The following is a 19,734-nucleotide window of genomic DNA, read 5'->3' as shown; positions in this document are numbered from 1 at the left end:
CATTTCCTTTGGAAATCAAGGTCCCAGTGACTGGAGGAAAAGAGGAGAGGCACAGAATCCATGTTGCTTGAGGTCCAGTGTAAAGTATCAGTGATGGTTTGGGGTGCCATGTCATCTGCTGGCGATGGTCCGTTGTGTTTTCTGAGGTCACAGGTCAACGTAGCCGTCTACCAGGAAGTTTTAGAGCACTTCAGGCTTCCTGCTGCTGACCAACTTTATGGAGATGCAGATTTCATTTTCCAACAGGACTTCCAACACACAGTGCCAAAGCTACCAGTGCCTGGTTTAAGGACCATGGTATCCAAGTTCTATGATTTCTATTGGGAATATGCAACAATTCAGAAGAGCTGAAGGCCGCAGAGCAACAAGGGCTCTCCTAACACCTGAGCAGTTCCACAGACAGGTGGACTCCGTGCCACGCTGCATTGCTGCAGTAATACGGCCAAAGAAGCCCCAACCAAGTACAGAGTGCTGTAGATGCTCATACTTTCAGTTGGTCAACATTTCTAAAAGTCCTTTTTTTGGATTGGTCTTAACTGGTATCCTTTGGGGATTTTCATTAGATGTCTGTTATAATCGTCAACATTAACTAAATAAATATTTGAATGGCTGAAGTTACACTTTCTGATTGGAATTACATATAACACAATTTAGTCATGACATTCTAATTTTATGACCAGCGCCTGTATATACACTTTTACAGGATGGCCTGCTAGGCTACATGAACCCTTCAACTCCAAGAAGAGGTACAAATCACCCACAAATCCACACAACGCCAAATAACTGCAATAACACTTTATTTTATGAATGCTTTCATTTTTCAATGTTATGTACACATAATTTGCTCCCAGGGGAAATAAAACATTCAGTGCGGAAAGAGAAAGGAAAAAAAGAAAAGGCATCAAAGTAAAAAATAAGAGTAAAGCACAAACCTTATAATAATTTTATAGCATTGACCATTAGGATTTTAACTGATGTCTACATAATATAGTCAGTGATTCACAGAACTGTGCAAAAATCTGGATTTATCTCATCCCTTTTTTATTTTGCCTTCAATAAACCAGCTAGTTTTGTACTTTTTCACATGGTTTTCATTCATATAGTTCTCCAGACTTTCTAAAAAGGCTTTTTCTTAGAAAATTAGTCATTTGTTTTTGGTTTATCCTCATACTTAGAGGGCTTCTAGTTTATTCGCTTTAGTTAAGCCCTCAATGCCGATCTACAACCCTTTAAGAACTGAAGACGCTCAACGTAAAAGATGAACCTGTGTTGGGTCAGCACGAGTGACGATACCGGTCTCGTACAACCCTGTCCTTGGACACCTTGTTCCGAGTATCCTGCAGCAAAATCCCAACATTTGATCCCATTTCTTTAGCTGGATCTCTAAAACTGGTCAAAGGTCAATCAGTGTTTGTTCCAACATGATTTATCTCAACATGGTCTACGGTGTCCTTCAGGGGTAAAATGCTCTAAAGATGATGTGGAAAAAACAAACAAACAAAGAAATCATACCAAAACAAAAATCCTCAGAGCCGAGTCCTGTTCTGTTCTGTTGGAAGCAGCCACTTTTTAAATCAAGGAAACTAAAGACCAAGTTGTCAACATGACAAAAACTAGGTTACAAATGTATGGCAACAGGATATATGGGATGATTATTTAAAATGTAATCTTTTTGTTCAAATAGCAGTTAATAAGTACAGTGGAGGTCAGGGAAAAGAGATTACAGCCCGTCCAAAAGCACAGTAGAGGCTGTGTCATGGTTTGGAGCTTAATTTCAGATATACTGAGGATCTTGATCAAATTTTTAGGAACTGGGAACACAGAACGGCATTTCATGTATTCACCATACGATACCACACAAAAAGGAACAATATCAGTCATGAATTAGTTGCCCAGTCAATGAATCAGAGAAATGTCTCAGAAAGCCTGGAGAACTACAAGCTTTAACGATGTTACAAGAAATATGACCAGAGAAATGACAAAATGTTGTTTTTTTAAGGCTCATTTGAATTTATTCCAATCATTTTTGTACCAGTTCATCACTGCACACCTTTAAGATTTTTCAAGCAAAATAAAAGAAACACGACTACTGACGAGTATTGTATAACCGCCCAACAGGAGGTAGGGTTATATAGAAATGTTTTCATTTATACAACTAATACAAGGTGCAGGCTGTGGCCAACAGCGCCCTCTGTTGGGCAGGCTGTGAACAACACATCCCTCCCAGTGCATGTTAGGACGTTGGTGCACATATTTACACAAATACAGGACACGTGTTGGGAATATAAACAATCATCACACTACTGTCAGGCTTGAATATTTTTTATGATCATTTACTCAGTTTAAGAAGCCGAAGCCTGTGGGGATGTTAGTTATTGTAAAATTAGTGAGGTTTTATAAAAATTGCATAGAATCAAAAAGGCCCTGAAAATTTATTTTCGTAAACAATCCCAACAACAAATATCTTTTCTAATTATTGCTCATTTCATAAAACAACATCTGGCCTTTGGCTTATCAACAATTTAAGAGTTCTAGGATTTAACAGATCATCACTATGAATTAGGCATCTTTAAATAAGGCAACAGTAATTACAAGGTGCCATGCTGCAATTCACTATGAATTAACACACAAGTTGCTGCAACCGAGGAAATGTTTAAGTCTAAAGAAATCTGGGTTTGCAGTATGGAAGATGACGCTGCAGTCAAGTCTGAACACACATCGTCGTCCTGCTGCCCTAAAAACACGGTAAAATATATCCTCTAGGCAAGAGGAGAGCATCTGCAATCTCCCATGAGGTATACACTTCAAGACTACGTGCTGAAGACATGGTGAAATCCCTCATTCTGACACGTTTATGACAGCAACTAGAGCAAATGTTTGAAATGAGTAGACTGAAACAAGTCAGCAGATTCAGCACTCACCATCCAGACAAACGCCAACTCTACCAGGTTCAAGTGTTTCACTGTCCCCATCTCTCTAGTCAGGCCAGTGTTGTGACGTTTGACCCATCCATATTGAGACACGACGGGAGATTTATAACGAATCGGAAAAGACGGAACAACCCAAGTATTTGACCAGTGTAGCGGAAATGAGAACGGTGCTGATTAAACACACTACTAGAGGTCTTCAACACTGTGTCGCTCCACTGCGACTACGCAGCATTGCTGTTTGTCATCTTACCAGAGCGGATGCTTTTGTTAAATTACTAGAAGTTTATTCAGTTTGTGAAAGAGAAATGGAGTGTTTGGTGCCAGATCAATCGTCTGGCTGTGCACGTGGGACCCTGCAGCGTTATCCCATTCTCTGTTTCTATTCCAGACGTGCAAGTGTCGCCGAGCGCGGCCCAACGGTCACAACAGAGCTCATCGATTCCTCAATGGTTTTGATTTACACTTCCTGGGACAGCTAATACATTGGCAAGTACAGCACTGCAGGGTCACATCTGACCTCTGCAGTGCACACGTGCACACGCATGCATGCACACACACAACCAAAGCAACATTCACCACTAATGTGCTGACCTGGCCAATCAGACAACCCCATGTCACCCTGCCAAGGACTTACTTATAAAGCTCATATAAGCCCATGCACGCACGCACACGCACACACACACACACACACACACACTTACAATAATGCAAATAATAAAGCTAATTTAAGCATTTAGAGTGCGGAAAATACATTAGAAAAATAATATATTTTGTCTTTTCTGCATCTAAAATTTAGATTAAATTCTTGAAAAGTTGAGATCATCACAGAGTTTTTGTTCCTGGTAACTTCTCCTAATCTACACATTTTACCAGCAACGTGTAGGTGAAAGCGAACAGTTTAAGGTCCATCGGGACAGGAACGGAGCAAAGGCGTTTTTATTCTCACTAAATAAGCACTCCGACACGTGTAACAGTTCCTGACCCACTCGGGCCCATCACCTCTAAATCCACTTGACATCAGAAAGTAAATGAACTTTTATTTAAAAGGATTAAAACGTGTTGTTTTGAGACTCGCTCAGCTCGGACCATCACCTCAACACCACATTCACGCTGCCTTAAGCTTCCTCGGTCGTCGTGGGTCGTTTCAGTTCTCGGATCTGCTTGACCAGATAGTTCTTCTCATCGCAGAACTGCTCGTCCTCGGATCGGTCTGTCTGGAAGTGGCTCAGGAAGTCCACCAGCTTGGTCTGGTTCTTCAGCAGGATGTCGAGCACAGGCTGAGTCTTGTGGGGATTTGCAACGAAAACCTTTAAACACACAAAACGAGATCAGGACTCTTCCACAACACCAAGGGAAAACGGAGCATTCCTTAAAGGAACACATGGACGGGTATGAGACTCGAGTTTGGCCCATCTAGGCTAAGGCTGGGTAGATTAGCTGTGGAGAACTGGATTGTGGGTAAATTACAGAGACAGTAAAGCACATTGCAACAACATTTTCACAACTGCTAATGTGTGACTTTGCTTGTGAGTCGTGAGTTTAGTGGCTCTGATCTCTGCAGATGACGTGGTCCTCTGAGCAAACTACGACCTTCAACTCTTGAAGAGACGCATGGCTAACATCTGGGATGAGGATTGGCACCTCCAGATCCGAGGCCTTAGTTCTGGATGGGTAAAGGTAGACTGAGGTCCTCCCTCAAGCAGAGGAGATTAAGTATCTCAGGGATTTGTAAACAAGTCAGGGAGAGGGGAACAGGAAGCAGTCTGTAGTGAAGAGGGAGCGAAGACAGGAAGTGAAACTCTCACTTCACTGGTCGTCTTTGTCCTAAAGCCTCACCTCAGGTCACGACCCAAAGAACAAGATCGTGAATCCAAGTTTCCTTCGTTAGATGTTCGAGCTCAGCCTTGGATTACAGGGTGAGGAGCTCACATCCAGGAGAAACTCGGAGTAGAACCACTGCTGCTCCTCCTCGTCCAGAGGAGCCAGCTGAGATTCTCCCAGGGGAGGCGTTTCAGGCCCGGGTCGACCCAAGATCTGCTAGAGGAACTATATCTCCAGGTTGGTCTGGAAACTTCGTATGTTCAGATCTGATCACGTGATTTCAGACTCGATCGGGATCGGGCGTTCCTTCCCGATCCGGACTCTGATACAGGGTTCAAATTACGGGATAGCTAAGGAGAACCCAGTTCTCCTGAAAGGCCGTCGTGCTCCCCTGAAGCCCTCAACTTACACACCCAGAGGGAGCCCGAAAAAAGATCCTGTTTCTTATTATTTCAGATGACGACTAAAGTCATCATTTGCATTTTTTACTGTGTGGGCGTCGGACGAGCCCCCGCACAGTGAGAACAAACATCTCAGCTCTAAAGCCGATCTTCAACCGCATACGTCACACGTCACGTGATCAGGAAGCAGAACATCCACGTGTTAGGAGATCGTTTTGGGCCGCTGCTGTAAAAAAAGTGAGGCGCGAACCGGAAAAGCTTCTGCCGATCACAATTCAACAACGGATTATGAAAGAATAGATAACGCTCGAAACGCGCGGATTCTTCCTGATGTAACCCCGGCTTTCCACGGGAGCCGTCAGCAGCGCGTTACTGCAGCAGCACGTCATAGCTGCTGATAGGAACCGCTGTGGTCAACAGAACCTTTTCCACCGGAGCCGTCAGCGGCGCGAGTCGGCCGCGTCTCAGGAGCAGCATGTCGCGGCCTTTACGCGCCGGTTCTATTTTCTACGCGCAACGCCTCTGAAACGGGTCAAGTTCGACATTTTTGGGGAAGGAAAGACAGGAAATCGGACGCGGAAATGGAGAGAAGCTCCCGAGATTTTCAGCATAAAGAAACATACTGCCTTCCGGTTGCTTTACTTTTAAAAACAGTTACTAACTGTGCGTCCCCGTGAGAAGTTATCACCTAGCTAGCGGTCTCCTTTGTTTTTCAGGTCCGTATTGGCGATTATAAAACGGACAGAACATAAAACACAAACCATGTTGTAATTTTCTCCTGCTTGTTGTTGTGTTTACTGACGAAGTCACTCGTGTGACTTCGTGCTCGGTCGGTGACAGCTGCTCCCCTGCTGATTCGCGTCTCGTGGGAAGGGCCAAGCAGCAGCTTACGCGAGCAAGACGTGCTGCTGCAGTAACGTGCTGCTGACGGCTCCCGTGGAAACCCGGGGTAACTCTTTCTATTTATGCTTGTAAACGGGTTATTCTGATCAACTCAGAAACCCGACCTTAACCCGATCATAACCCGGATATTGGCTGCATGTAAACGTAGTCAATCTTGTGCTTGCTGGTGTTGATCAGCTTTGGCGTGGGGTTCCTGCTGCTCACCTTGAAGACGTGAAAGGCTTCAAACTGGATGTTGCGGCTGTTGTCCCTCAGCAGGTTCATCATCAGTTTCAGGTTCTCTGCCCGGCTGATGTACTTTGTCATGACAGTGAAGTTGTATCTGTCCAGCAGAAGCTCCCCGAGCAGCTGAAAAATCAAAACAACATTTCTATCACTGAGCAGACGACTAAAGCATGGAAGCGTTTCTAATGGATGTCTGGTTTCAGTGCGAGTACCTTCAAAGACTGCCGTTTGGTTACGTAGTTGTCTGAATGCAGAAGCTTTTCGTACTCCGTGAACACCTGACGGACGTTTCAAAAGCTTATTAGACACAAGAAGCCGACTGAACACAGGTCCGTTTTACAAAACTCACCCTGTCATAATTGTTCTCCAGGAAATCCGCACACATAATCTTATGTCTAGTCAGAAGATCCTGAGAGGGGAAAGGAGAAGGCTGATTCACATGGAGGCTAGTGTCAGAGCAGCACTTCGTATGAAAATACACGTTTACCTTAAACGAGGCAAAGGCATCAGAGGCGATGTCGAAGGTCGACAGCTCCACATAACGGAAGAAGCAGAAGAACTCTTCAGAGAAGAGCACGGTTCTGGCCAGAGGCTCGTGACGCAGACACTCCCTCAGCATCATACCGCAGTTCAGAGCCACCTCTGCACTCTCGTATCTGTGCAGGTTAACACACATCAGGCCCAAGTCATCACCACTCATCAGGGACCAACTACACAGAGCTGCACAGGAACGGAGCCCTAAAATAACCAACAGAGCCTGATCTGAGCAGAAACCTGCATCCTTCCAGGTGGGCAGGAGTTTAGGGATGTTGGTTTTCGTCTCAAGTCTTAAACTAGAAGAACTGGGAGACGTGAGACCGACTGAGGCAGCCTGAGAACACACGGTTCCTGTTAAACCAGAGCTGCTGCATCTTCTCTCCATCTACACGTGAAACCCACAGGTGAACACAGCAAGTTCCTGCTTGTTCCTCTGGGAGATGTTCACGTGCACACACTCCAAGTTAGACCCACCTAACGTGTTTGAGGAAACTGAATAGTTTCCAATCTCAACGCATCAATAAAATCAGTTTAGTTTCCAATTCCATTTTCACCCCTTTGGTTGCCTCTGAGCTTCAACTCGGCTTTGCAACAGAGAAGTGGACAACTCGACTGAACGGTCATGTCTCCAGACACCAAACTCACCCTTTCAGAAGCATGAAGAGGATCTCTGGGTGTGTAGAAATGTATTCGACTGTGGGGGTGCGAGTGCCAATCTGACGCCTCACAATGTTGCTGAACAAATGAACCACATCCTTTTTACCCTGCAGAAGAACGGCACGGATTAAAGACTGACATGTTTTGGCTTAAGGCACACACCCAGGATCATGTGACGCTTTCTACTAAAACGACAATTACAGTTTCCTCACCTCAAAGTCAATCTTCTGCAGGTTTGCAATGAGTGCAATGAGAAGGTTGGTGTTGTAAAGCTCTTGTGCAAGCTGAGCCACAGCTTCGGTTTGAGGTTCCTTGTCACCTGTTCCACAAAGCACTTCCTTTAAAGAGGCAAGACTTTTGGACACCTCCTCTGCAACCTTAAAACACACAGCAGGAATGGAAGTCAGCTCACACAAAGCTAAATAAACTAAAATGCATCTGTCCCGGTTATGTGCTAGAGAGAGGAAACCACGTCAGACCTTTTCACACTTTTTACTCTCTCCAGAATCCAGCTTTTCCATGTATGCGACATTCTCTTTCAAACTCCTCACAATTTCAGCTGGATTCTTCTGAGACTTCCCGAAAGGAAAAGGCATGACTGACGGTCCACGTTAAATTTCCTGCAAAACATTTATAGATATATATTTAATTAAACAGAAGAATAAAGAGGAGAAAGCTTCTGTGACTGGTCAACTTTCTGCTCCCGTTTCCATGAGGAAAAACCTTTATGCAGAAATGTGGCGTTCTATCAGACAGCACCATCTAGAGGCAAAGGGAGGGACTGCACCTTAAGCCCCTCCCCCTAGTTTGGTGACTACTGGAAGCAACGTAGGTGAACGCGCACCTTTAACTGGCAACAGAGCTACAACGTGATTGTAAATCGGGCCTGATCACGTGATTTAGAGTTAATTCCCAGTTTGCCACCAACAGTCTCAAAGAGAAAATGCCAAATGACTGCAAACTGTCGGGTTACGTTTCCAGCAGCACCAGAGCTACGCTTTAGCTACAGATGTTGCGCTGGGAAAAGTTAGCCTACCGGCCAAGACATCACGTGCCTGCTTCGTTGCAGGAACGTAGATCACTAAATACAGTTGCTAACTGAGGGAGTAAACAACCTGAAACATGAGCAATGCTGCCACATTTAAATATACTCATAATACAAACATGTTCTTAATCACGGTCCTTCCTAAACAAGCAAAAGTGAAGCTTAAGGACAACCTGGATGTGTTTGCTTCTTATTTTTATTGCTTTCCTGAAAAAGTATCGGATTGGGACTCGGTATCGACAGATACTCAAAATCAGACCTTGAGCAAAAAAACAAAAACAAACACGTGTTCTGTTAAGTCTGCAAGTGGATGTCGCGTGCTATTGGCTAATGTTAAGTGACAGTCAGGGCATACTGCATGAGGCTCAGGAGAAAAAACAATGTTGACATATTGTCTACATTATACATACCTGCAAACTCGGAGGGTGTGAAAAAGGTAACAACCACAACAATCTAAATAAACTCATCAAAATGTTTTTTTTGCAAAATGCAAACCATTTTCTACCATGAGGTTTAGACGGTCTCTGCTCAGAGAAAAGAAAAAATATGCCTGACAAAAAATGATTAGAGATCATCATATATTTTTAAGAATTATTATGAGACAAATTCACACTCAGAACACTAAACATGGAAGCATCTGAAAATATTCCAGAACACTGTCATCACCCCTAATAGGTTTTTGTTGTTCTTGCTGCGGCTGCTTTATATAGCGACTCGTTGCGTTCTCCCTCAACCCAAATCCTCGGATCACGCATTTTAGCTAAAGCGCTAACGTTAGCTTGCCTTGCGTTGACTGTAGAGTTGTGGGTGATGGTCACGCAGATGTGTCATGAGATTTGAAGCGTTGCTGCCTTCCACAGACACTTTTTCTGCACGTGCTGCAAACAGGATAGCCGTCTTCTATCAGCTGTCCCTCGGCATTCTTCAAATATCCAAAAGATGCCCGTACTTCCCACTTTGTCTTCTTTGAGGGATAATAAATGTCCTCCTGAGCGCTGCCGTCTCTTCCTTTGGCCATTATTTCAGCTTTAGCTTCAAGAAAGTTTAGGTTGTAAACAACAAAGCGCGCATGTGCCGCCGGCAACTTCAGCAGATGATACGGTGGCTGGTAAGGGTCACGCGCCTACACTGCAGCCACGGTAATCCACCGAGATAATATAGTTTTTTTTTTAAACATGACAGTTATTATTATTGTCAACTTTTTTTTACCGGGGTTTACCGCTACTCCGGTTACCGTGACAACCCTATTTTATTCACAGAAAAAAATCAGACTAGTGATTTCTCTTGGAGTTCAGCTTATACATTCAAACAGCACAGCAATCTATTTAAACTATGTTATTTGTCCATCCATCCATCCATTTTCATCCGCTTACCCGGAGTCGGGTTGCGGGGGCAGTAGCGTCGAGAGGCCAAGACTTCCCTCTCCCCAGCTACTTGGGCCAGCTCCTCCGGGGAAATCCCAAGGCGTTCCCCGGCCAGGTCCGGTTAGAAGTCCGCTCCGACAGCTTCTGGCGTTTTTAAAAAGTATCCCAGGGGCACGGTATGGGTCGGAGAAGTTTAGTCTATTTAATTTCTGACTATATAAAACGATTTCTTCGGTTTTAAAGTGTGAAGTAACCTCCTTCTGTTTACATTTGTTGCCTGCCAACATGGCGTCTACTCTCTGAGAGTCACGTGACGTCCGGAGCTCTATGGTACTGTAGGCGCGTGTCTGTATATTTTTAATTGTAGCACTGGTGCAACATCTTTCCCCAGAACTTTATTGAACAAAAGTAAGTTACATGTAAGAAAAATGCTTTTTACTGGTGCATAGTGTGGTCATCTGGATGCAGTGGAGGAAAGTACAGGAACCAGCAAAGGCACAAAGGCAGAACCGGTCCAAAGTTTGGGATCAAAAGTGTCTCATGCAGTGACATGCAGATTGGCTAATGCTAAAGCTAACGGGTACCAGTCTCACGATCAAGTGGCGCACAGAAAAATATATGATGATCGTAAAACTATGAAAGACTAAACTCTACAAGCGGATGAAAAGTCCCCACCATCCTGTTTATTTTGCATCCTGCAGCGCTACGGATCAGAACCGCTGCAGAGACGAGTCACATTACTGCTACAAGTCTGTGTCTCCACACACAGGAGCAGTAAGTATGACAAGCCGTTGTAGTATATAATTAACAAATGCTTCTATCTTTGAACATAATTTAAACTGGATTATTGCCAACCCGTACATAATAGACATGCCACCATTACATTGTTAGCAGCAGAAATTAAATGTTATTACCATTTCCAATACAAATGCATGTTAATGAAATGCATTATATTTTACTGGATATATTTATGTGTTATTTTGGCTAAGACGAGTGTAATTAATACAAACCTAAAATGTTTCTGAGATGTAGGTAGCGATGGGTACCGAATTCGGTACTTTTTAAGGTACCGTCCGAATTCCATAGAACCGACCGAGCACCGATTCACGTCATTTGAAACGGTGCCTCGTTTCGGTACCCGTCCTTCATAACGAGAACTTGCCTAGACAGCTGCGCGTGCGCAAGAGCGTTATGTCGTTGGTCGCTGCGAGCGAGTTGTAAACAGAGCAGCATGGTAGAAAGAACGCACGCTAACGCTTGGGTCCACTTCACTAAATGTGATGGGTAACTGGGTGATGATGAAACCAGCGACAACGATCTAAGTGAGACATCCTCATCTTAATCTGCTCCGGTAGGTAAATAAAATGTTTAAGATAACGTTAGCTCGATATGTTAGCTTCTGTTTCGCTAATGGTGCGTTCGCTTTCTCCCCGGAACTCCGAATTTCCGACTAGAAGAACATGAACGCGCTCTAAAGTTTTGCTTCACTTTACTAAATGCGACGGGTGATTGGGTGAAGATGAAACCAGCGACAACGATCTAAGTGTGAGGCATCATCGTTTTAATCAGCTCCAGCAGCTAAATAAACTGTTTAAGATAACGTTAGCTTGGTATGTTAGCTTTCATTGCCACCGTCCTCGGAAATTCTAACTTCCCAGTAGGAAAAATCAAATGAAAAAAGACGGCAAAAGGAATGAAGATACAAAGTAAATTTAGTTCACAGTAAAGATGTTTGCTTCAGTTTAATTATCAGCTTATAAAACTACAAGGACGATGTTAAAATACAAACAGTTGTTTGTTATTAATTGTGATATTTATCAAATATGGTTATGAATTGAGAAAAATATATATTTAATTATAAAAGAGAATTCAAATATTAAACACTCAAAAGTATCTAAAACTGGTACCGTTAAGTACCGGTATCGATTCCTAGGTACCAGGAATTAGTACCGAATCGATTCAAATGTCAAAGGTACCCATCCCTAGATGTAGGTCAAATTTTAAAAATATTTGGGAACTAAACACCAATTTAATGCATATTATTGAGCTTTTTATAATACGAGTGTTATTTCAGCCTGATCATTTTGTTGTTTTATTTCATATTTTTTAGCAGCAAACCAGTTTTGTTTCACTTGAAACGTTGTCAAATGGAATATTCTATTAATCAACAGAAGCTTAGATTAAAACACTTAACGAAAAAATATTTGGCCTTTAAAAAAGTGAGGCAGTTGAATGCATAGAGCATGCATGTGCTGGCGCATGGTCAGGATGGTACCACCTCTGCCTCAATTTGAGCCAGGAAAAACCCTGAATGTATTTTTTCCAGGAGCGTCAATGTTTAGGAATAGAACTGAAAAGAAAAACTGTACCGGATGCGTTGCCACAGAGCGTGTAAGGTTCTTAACCCTTTGCCAAAATCCAATTTGGATCATTTTTAAGCACTTTCAAAGATGAATACTTCATATTTTCCAGCAACTTCCAATGTTAATGCTTTATGAACAGTTGATATATGTTAATAAGTAATTTACTCCCTGTGTTATGGCAAACTTCAGTTACAGTTCCAAGAAACCATAACACTTAAGACAATGAAGAAATCTTTATCTGATGATTGTCCTATGGTGCTGCTGTGATTTGCCCCTGTTCTGCCGTCTTTGCCTGAGCTGACCTTTTAAAACATCCCAAAATATACACGAGTTTGGCCGTCAGGAGGAAATGTGTGTCTTTTTAAAAGGCACGATTAAAAAAAGAGCATGTTTGCAAAGCAGTCTGTTTTACGATCCTTTGATACCTAAAATAAATCACTAAATCTCCTAAAGGCACATGCAGAGCTAAGGAAATTCAAAAACTTCAAATTCAAACTTTTCTTTAAAAAAAAAACATTTATCTATAAATATGCTTTTAAATAAACCATGATTAGGATGAGACATAAGAAAAAAGGGGGAAGAAGTGGGGAACTAAAAATTGACAGAATCTTGTGCAACAGTTGAACTAAAATTACCCCAAAAAAGACAGACTGCAAAATAATTATTTAACACAAAACCCGGACTTAAATTAAGCAAAGACACATGAACAGACAATGAGATGGTCAAAGCCAAATAGGCCAGAATTAATTGATAGACAAAAAAATAGACAAAAAGTGAGGCATGTTAAGGATGACAGCAGAGCTAAAACAAATCGTTAGGGCTGGTTCCTCTCTCAGCCCCTCCTGTCAGCTGGGGGCCCTTCTGCACGTCGGAGCCCAGGGGGCCCGGTGTTTCATAATCCGGCCATGGCTACAGACAGCTACAACTCATCCTAGCTAAAGTTGAGCAAAAACATCGATATCACAACAGCTCAGCAAGCGAGCGGTTTACTTGATTATACCAAGTTAGCCACTTTAGAAAAATAAAAACGTGCTTTCTTTGAGGCTGAAACGGTTCGTTTGAACGGCATTAGGTCGTAACCAAGATAGCTCAGGTGTGAAAAATGCTAACTTCCACAGCGACATGAGGAAGGGCGAAACGGAGAGAACAGCAGGCTAAAATGTCAAACGTGTGACCTAGTTAGCAGCAGCGAAAACTAATGACAGCTCCACGTTAGAAAAGTTGAGGCCCGTTAACACAAACACGGAGCAAATGAAGACAAACAGTTTTAAACTGTCAACACTCACCGAGGGAAATGACGCTCAGAAACCAACAGACGTCCGGTGGTTGAGGTTAGTTAGCAGGATAGCAAGTTGTCTCCACTTTCTTTATCACCCTGTGCCGCTACTCTACAAAGTAAGTAACGTTATCGTAGACCTGTGGCTGCCCAACATTTACTAACTGACGACTATCATAGCGGTGTAAACGTCTTTTCTACTACAGCTGTCACCGAATTTACAAGTCGTCTAGTTCAAGAGAGACTCGGGCTAGCCTGTCCAACTTCATTTCCCTGTTCTTTTCTACCGAAACAGCCGTCCTCTCTTCTTCCCGGGGACACTGGGCGGGCGGGTGGTGCGCAAAGTGACAGTCGGGAGCTTCAGCCAATCAGCGTGTCCGAACCCGCTTCTTGCGGAAACGCCCCCTCCTGCTAAAAGAACGAACGTTTCAGGGTCCGCGTCATTTCGTCTGGATGATAAGAGCAGAGAATTATGAGGAACTTCAATAGAAGTCCCACCTACGGAGTGTCCTGCAAAGAGAATCAAGTGCACCCACTTTCATGAGAAAAAGACCGAGCGGAATACGAGAAACACGTTTATTAATGACGCCTTCGGCCCTTTAATTTACATTTAAAAAACAGAAAATGAGTATTAGTTAGAGTTTTTACTTGTGACTCCAATTTTTATTCAATGGTTTATAGCATGTTCATTAAGTTGACGTTTAACATTCCAATAATTTACAGAATGACAGGAGAACTGAAAAATTAAAGTACATATTGTACTGAACATAAACATGTATTAGATTGAAAATGACACAAAATGACTTTTTTTTTTGCTAAGCCCGCTCCCCCATCCCGTAGAGCCCCATGCAACTTGACCTGACCACCGTCGTTCAGCATTACCGTTAGAGTTTACATAACAGATGTCAGTCACCACCTGTGCTCAAGCATTTGAGGACATAGACAGATGTAGAGTTGGATAAGTCAGTCTTTTAAAATATGGACTTACCCATCTTGACTCACAACAGGGAAGTCTGTTGTTGGTTTAGTAGGAAACAGCAGAAAACATCTTGGCTAGTAGAAGGTAACTGTTAGCATTATCAACTCCACCACACAGCAGAACTCCTCCGAGCTTGTTTTATTTGTGAAGATAAAACGAGTCAGTGGTAGAGTCTCGTTGCTGTTAGCAAGATGTCCAAATACCTGGAAATAAGAGTCCAAAACCTGCAGTCTGAAGCAACTTTTTCCTCCAGCTGATTTGTACTTCCTGATTCAGGTGGAGTTGAGCTATTTTGTGTGTGTGTGTGTGTGTGTGTGTGTGTGTGTGTGTGTGTGTGTGTGTGTGTGTGTGTGTACGTACTGAACATTCCCAGTACATCCTAGACTGTGAGTGGTGCTCCAACATTCATTTTTGTTGTTTTTCTCTCATCCAACATCCAAAGATGTTAGCTGTACTTCAGGCTAGCATTCTTTAGTTAGCTTTACCATGACCAATGCTTATATCTTGCTGGTGCTGAAGTGGCTTGGGACAGGCTAATGTAAGGTGTTGTGATGTGTTAAACCAACTTTTCTCCAAACAACCTGCTGATCAGCAGCCATTATCATTACTTATGATTCTGAACATGGCTCAGCTCAGCTAAACTCAACTCAGCTCAGTTGTTTTTCCATACGTGAGGGGGGTGGGGCACCCATAAGCATGGGGTAATCTGAACGTTACACAAAAGCATAGCACAGCACATAGGTGGTGATGTTGGACTTTCCCATCTTCTCACACACTGGCTTTTTGTCAGACTCTGCACCCAGAAGCGGCTGCAGATGGCACAGGATCAGGCAGAAAGCTCTGGAGCAACCAAACACTGCCTTCCCTTCATGTTTTGAGAATGGCTCAGCACGTTAGGAACCATGGCAAAGCAGGAAAGTTGGGGGAATACACAGACTTTGGAAAAGACTGTCCAACTGGACCAAACCCAGTCGAGTCAGACTAATTAAGGCTGTTGGAATGGGGACATGGCACTACATAGGAAAGCAGGCCAGAGTAGGCTGTTTGGTATGCTACATTAGTGTGGTTAGTGTGGTTTTTAATTCTAGGATCTCTTTAAGAGTTTTTTTTAGGTTGTTTTTCCCTGGTCAAGAATTTAATAGGGGGAAACACTCATTATGGGAAAATAAGTTGGCACTTGACATAAAAAAGCTTGCAGGAGTCCCCTGGCCAGCCGAGAGACATAGTTCCTGGAGGAGCAGTGGATCTACTCTGAGCCCCTCCCGGATGACCACATTTCTCACCCTATCTCTATGGAAGAGCCCAGCCACCTTGCAGAGAAAACATATTTTGGCCACTTGTATCCGTGATCTTGTTCTCTTGGTCACTACCCAAGCCCGTGACCATAGGTGAGGGTTGGAACATAGACTGACCTGTAAATTGAGAGCTTTGCCTTCTGGCTCAACTCTCTTTTCCCCATGACAGATCAGTACAACGCCCACATCACTGCAGATGCAGCACCAATCCGCCTGTCGATTTCTCGCTCCATCTTTCCCTCACTCGTGAACAAGACCCTAAACTCCTCCACTTTGGGCAGGACCTCATCCCTGACCCAGAGAATGCATTCTGCCATTTTTGGACTCAAGACCATGGTCTCAGATTTTGAGGAGCTGATTCTCATCCCAGCTGCTTCACACTCTGCTGCAAACCGCTCCAGTGAAAGCCAGAGATCACGTTCTGATGAAGCCAACAGGACCACATAATCTGCAAAAAGCAGATTCAATCCTTAGGCCACCAAAACCAATCACCTCAACACCTTGGCTGCACCTAGAAATCCTGTCCATAAAAGTTAGGAACAGAATTGGTGACAAAGGGCAGCCTTGGTGGAGTCCAACACTCACTGGAAATGAGCCAGACTTTCTGCTGGCAATGTGGTCATAGGAACCTAACAGCCTGTATCAGAGGACCTGGTACCCCACACTCCCGAGTATCCCCTAAAGGGCCTCCCGAGAGACTTGGTCGAACGCCTACTCCAGATCTACAAATCACATTGTAGATTGGTTGGGTGAACTCCCAAGCACCCTTCAGGACCTCCTCAAGGCTGGTCATCCAGTGTTCCACAGCCAGGACGAAAACCACATTGCTCCTCCTAAAACATTTTATGATTCATTGCAAATTATTTTGTGAGTATTTCATAAATTCTGAACCAGCTTTTTTTTTTGTTAAAAAAAACTCTCTATATGCATTTATAATGTAGAAAAATCCAAGATCGAGTGTTAAATCGTGGCTGTTTTTTAACCACGCAGAAATGCCTTAATCAGCTAAGTTGAATTTTATTGTGAAAGTCCCACCCGGAAGTCTGGTTGTGTTCGGAAGTGGCTAGCTTAGTGCTCGCGCAGCGAAAACCTAAGAATCGTTTCTGAAGGACGGAACGAAGCACGTAGCCGTGGTCCGGAAAATTTTTCTGTCCGTTGCACTAATTCAGCGCCACAAGAAAAAAAATAAGAGGTAAGAATCGAGCTGCGTGGCCGCTCTGAGTGCGTTTAGCTGGCCTGGTGGCGGCTCGGGCCGTTTTCTCTGTCGCACACACCGAGCTGCTCGCTTTTCACACACATACATCACGTATGGCGCTTTGCTTCGAAACGGCTCGCAAACACCCGCGCCTGGCTTCGTAATTTCCCACATTTAAAGGGAAATAATCGCAGTTCTGTTTCCAGATAAACCCGTTGTCCAACAGTCACATTTTCCTCCCACCGACCTTTATTTTCCTGCACATTAAGGCCTTGTGAGAAACATTCGGTGGCGTTGGGATGCTCAGAGTGAAAATAGTTTCCAGTTAGTTTGCTGGAAGAGACACACACCCCCTTTAATTCAAAACTTTCTGGGGGAAAATTGGAGCACTTTTGTTAACGATTTTCCTTGTTGTCGTCTCACACCTGCCACCCCACAAAGCCGTGTAGGAAACATGAAAGTGTTTGTGAGAGGAGCCCGAGCAGGAACGAAGGGTGTTTGGTGTTGTTTACAGGGGGAGGATGGGGATGTGTGCCCGCCGAGCCCCGCTTCTGCTGCCGCCGCCGCCGCAGCGAGATCCCGGCCCTGCTAGCATGGCTGTAGTGGCTCAACCAAGGCGTCGCGATACGCTCCTTTATTGTGTTGCTTTTTAAAATGCTCTCACTTTCATTTAAGGAAGGATTCAGTAGTTTTAATCCTCAGCAAACGAGTCTGGTGGGAAGTGCAGATCCATCTGCTGGCTTGTTCCACTGAAGGCTCATGATTTAAAAGTGTTTAAATGATCCTGCTTCATATTTCAGCAGGATTTTATGATTATAGTATTCATGGTGGAGGCGGTAGCTCATGTGAAAAAGAGAAAACATGTTGCATCACCTGTAGGAAAGCCACTTGTGGGTTTTTATGTTTTTCTGCCGTGGCTTTGGCATGAGAAGTATATTGCATCAGACCAGCTTCACCAGGGTCACAATCCCACTTGTGCAGATCTTTCTATGTTGTCACGAATCTCCTCAGAGCACACCCCTCTTTTCTGTAACCATCAGTGCTTAACTCAAACCCTGGTTTTCACTTTAGCCTACCTTTAAAGAGATTTACAACTCTATACCATCACTTCTAACAGTACTGATGTGTAAATGTAGTATTAAATGCTTAATCTTTGGTTTATTCTGAACAGTAATAGTATGGTTAAAGTGCCTGGATTTGATATAGCATTTTCCAGAGTCCTACAACCGCCCAAGGTGCTTTACAACCCAATCAGTCATTCACCCACCCACCCACACACACACACACCAGTGGCGATAAACTACAGTATAGCCACAGCTGCCCTGGGGCTCACTGACCAAAGTGAGGCTAAAATTCACATTGTAGGTGCATTTCCAATCAGGAAGTCGCATTGTGTGATGTGTTGAAGATTTCATTTGTAATGCATTGCTGCACATACGTTTTTAAACACCCGAGAAGATCTGGTACAGAAGCTTTTGTTTGTAATTAAAGTGGTCAAAGGTTTCCAGTAGTTCATGAGCAGGTGCGCACACACTGCAACAGGGATTTTGGCCCACTCCTCCACACAGATCTCTAAATCTGTCAGGTTTCGGGGCTGTCGCTGAGCAACAAGGAGTTTCAACTTCCTCCAAAGATTTCCTCATCATGTTGGAAGACCCAGCCACGACCCATCTTCAATGCTTTGAGTGAGGGAAGGAACTTGTTGCCCATGGCCCCATTCATCCTCTCCTTAATCCAGTGCAGTTGTCCTGTCCCCTTGGCAGTAAAGCGCCCCAAATCACGATGTTTCCACCCCCATGCTTCACAGTAGAGATGTTGTTCTTGGGATGCAAATCCTCTTCCTTTTTCCTCCAAACATGGCGAGTAGAGTTTCGATCAAAACGTTTTATTTTGGTCTCTTCTGAGCACAACGTTCTATAATCCAGATGGTCATTGGCAAACTTCAGATGGACCCGTGATGACTTGAGCAGGGGAACCTTCATGTCATTGACTAGCTCCTCCCGTGTCGTTCTGGGCTGATTCCTCACCTTTCTTATCATCACCGATACCCCACCAGGTGAGATCTCGCATGGAGCCCCCGTCCGAGGGAGCCTCACACATTTTCCACCAGTTGTTCCAGCAGTTTATTTTCACCAAGCTGCTTGGCAATCGCCCCATAGTCCTTTCCAGCCTTGTGGAGGTCCACGGTTTTGTCTCTAGTGTCTTTTGACAGCTCTTTGCTCCTGCCTACTGTAGTAGTTGTGGTCTGACTGAAAATGCGTCAGTCAGAAAACGCGGTGTGTGTGTGTGTGTGTGTGTGTGTTGCATGTAGAGGTGGTCCGCAGTGCTGGAGTGGGCCCCGGCAGAGTTACCTGTCAGCACACACAGCGCTGCTCTGTTGAGTTGGAAGCCATGGCGGTGGAGCCAGACTTTAGTTTCCAGCTGTTTCGGGAAAACTGGTTCTGGTGGCTTCTTTCCACGGGGTTTTCATTTTATTATTTTATGAATGTTTATTTTGGTTGTAGGGAAAATAAAGATGTTCTCTTAAATGACGAAATGAACATCCTAACAGCCTGGCTGCTGACATAGAAAGACGGCATGGTCAAGCAGTTAAATTTAGTTTAAATCTGACCCCAGTTCTGTTTGTGAGCTGAACTAAAGAAAGGTGCATCAGTAAACAGGTCTTCTCTGTTTTCATTTGAATTCTCAGACTCAGAAGAGCCTGTCGTCATGTCGGCACAGAGAAAAGGAGCTGCAGCGCGGC

At 43.9% G+C, this 19,734-nt stretch overlaps 2 protein-coding genes across 2 annotated transcripts in view; one reads left to right on the top strand and one right to left on the bottom strand.

Moving 5' to 3' along the window:
* Nucleotides 1-780: 780 nt before the first annotated feature.
* Nucleotides 781-13,874, bottom strand: cab39l1 (calcium binding protein 39, like 1). The gene is made up of 9 exons (XM_054738127.2): nt 13,533-13,874; nt 7,954-8,094; nt 7,687-7,851; nt 7,463-7,581; nt 6,768-6,936; nt 6,630-6,689; nt 6,493-6,558; nt 6,260-6,403; nt 781-4,237 (listed from the first exon to the last, which is right to left on the bottom strand). The coding sequence occupies exons 2-9, from the start codon at nt 8,068-8,070 to the stop codon at nt 4,046-4,048; spliced, it is 1,032 nt and encodes a 343-aa protein (XP_054594102.1). The 5' UTR covers nt 8,071-8,094; nt 13,533-13,874; the 3' UTR covers nt 781-4,045.
* Nucleotides 13,875-16,830: 2,956 nt separating this feature from the next.
* phf6 (PHD finger protein 6) overlaps nt 16,831-19,734 on the top strand; it is an 11,368-nt gene continuing 8,464 nt past the window's right edge. Inside the window, exons 1-2 of the mRNA XM_015950103.3 lie at nt 16,831-16,988; nt 19,681-19,734. The exon at nt 19,681-19,734 is cut by the window's right edge and continues 98 nt beyond it. Coding sequence (XP_015805589.1) covers nt 19,701-19,734 — 34 coding nt within the window. The 5' untranslated portion in view covers nt 16,831-16,988; nt 19,681-19,700. The remainder of the gene's footprint in view (nt 16,989-19,680) is intronic.

Source organism: Nothobranchius furzeri, chromosome 1 (assembly GCF_043380555.1).
Source record: "Nothobranchius furzeri strain GRZ-AD chromosome 1, NfurGRZ-RIMD1, whole genome shotgun sequence".
NCBI lineage: Eukaryota > Metazoa > Chordata > Actinopteri > Cyprinodontiformes > Nothobranchiidae > Nothobranchius > Nothobranchius furzeri.
The sequence above is the reverse complement of the archived record's forward strand: the minus strand, read 5'-3'. Positions and strand labels throughout refer to the sequence as shown.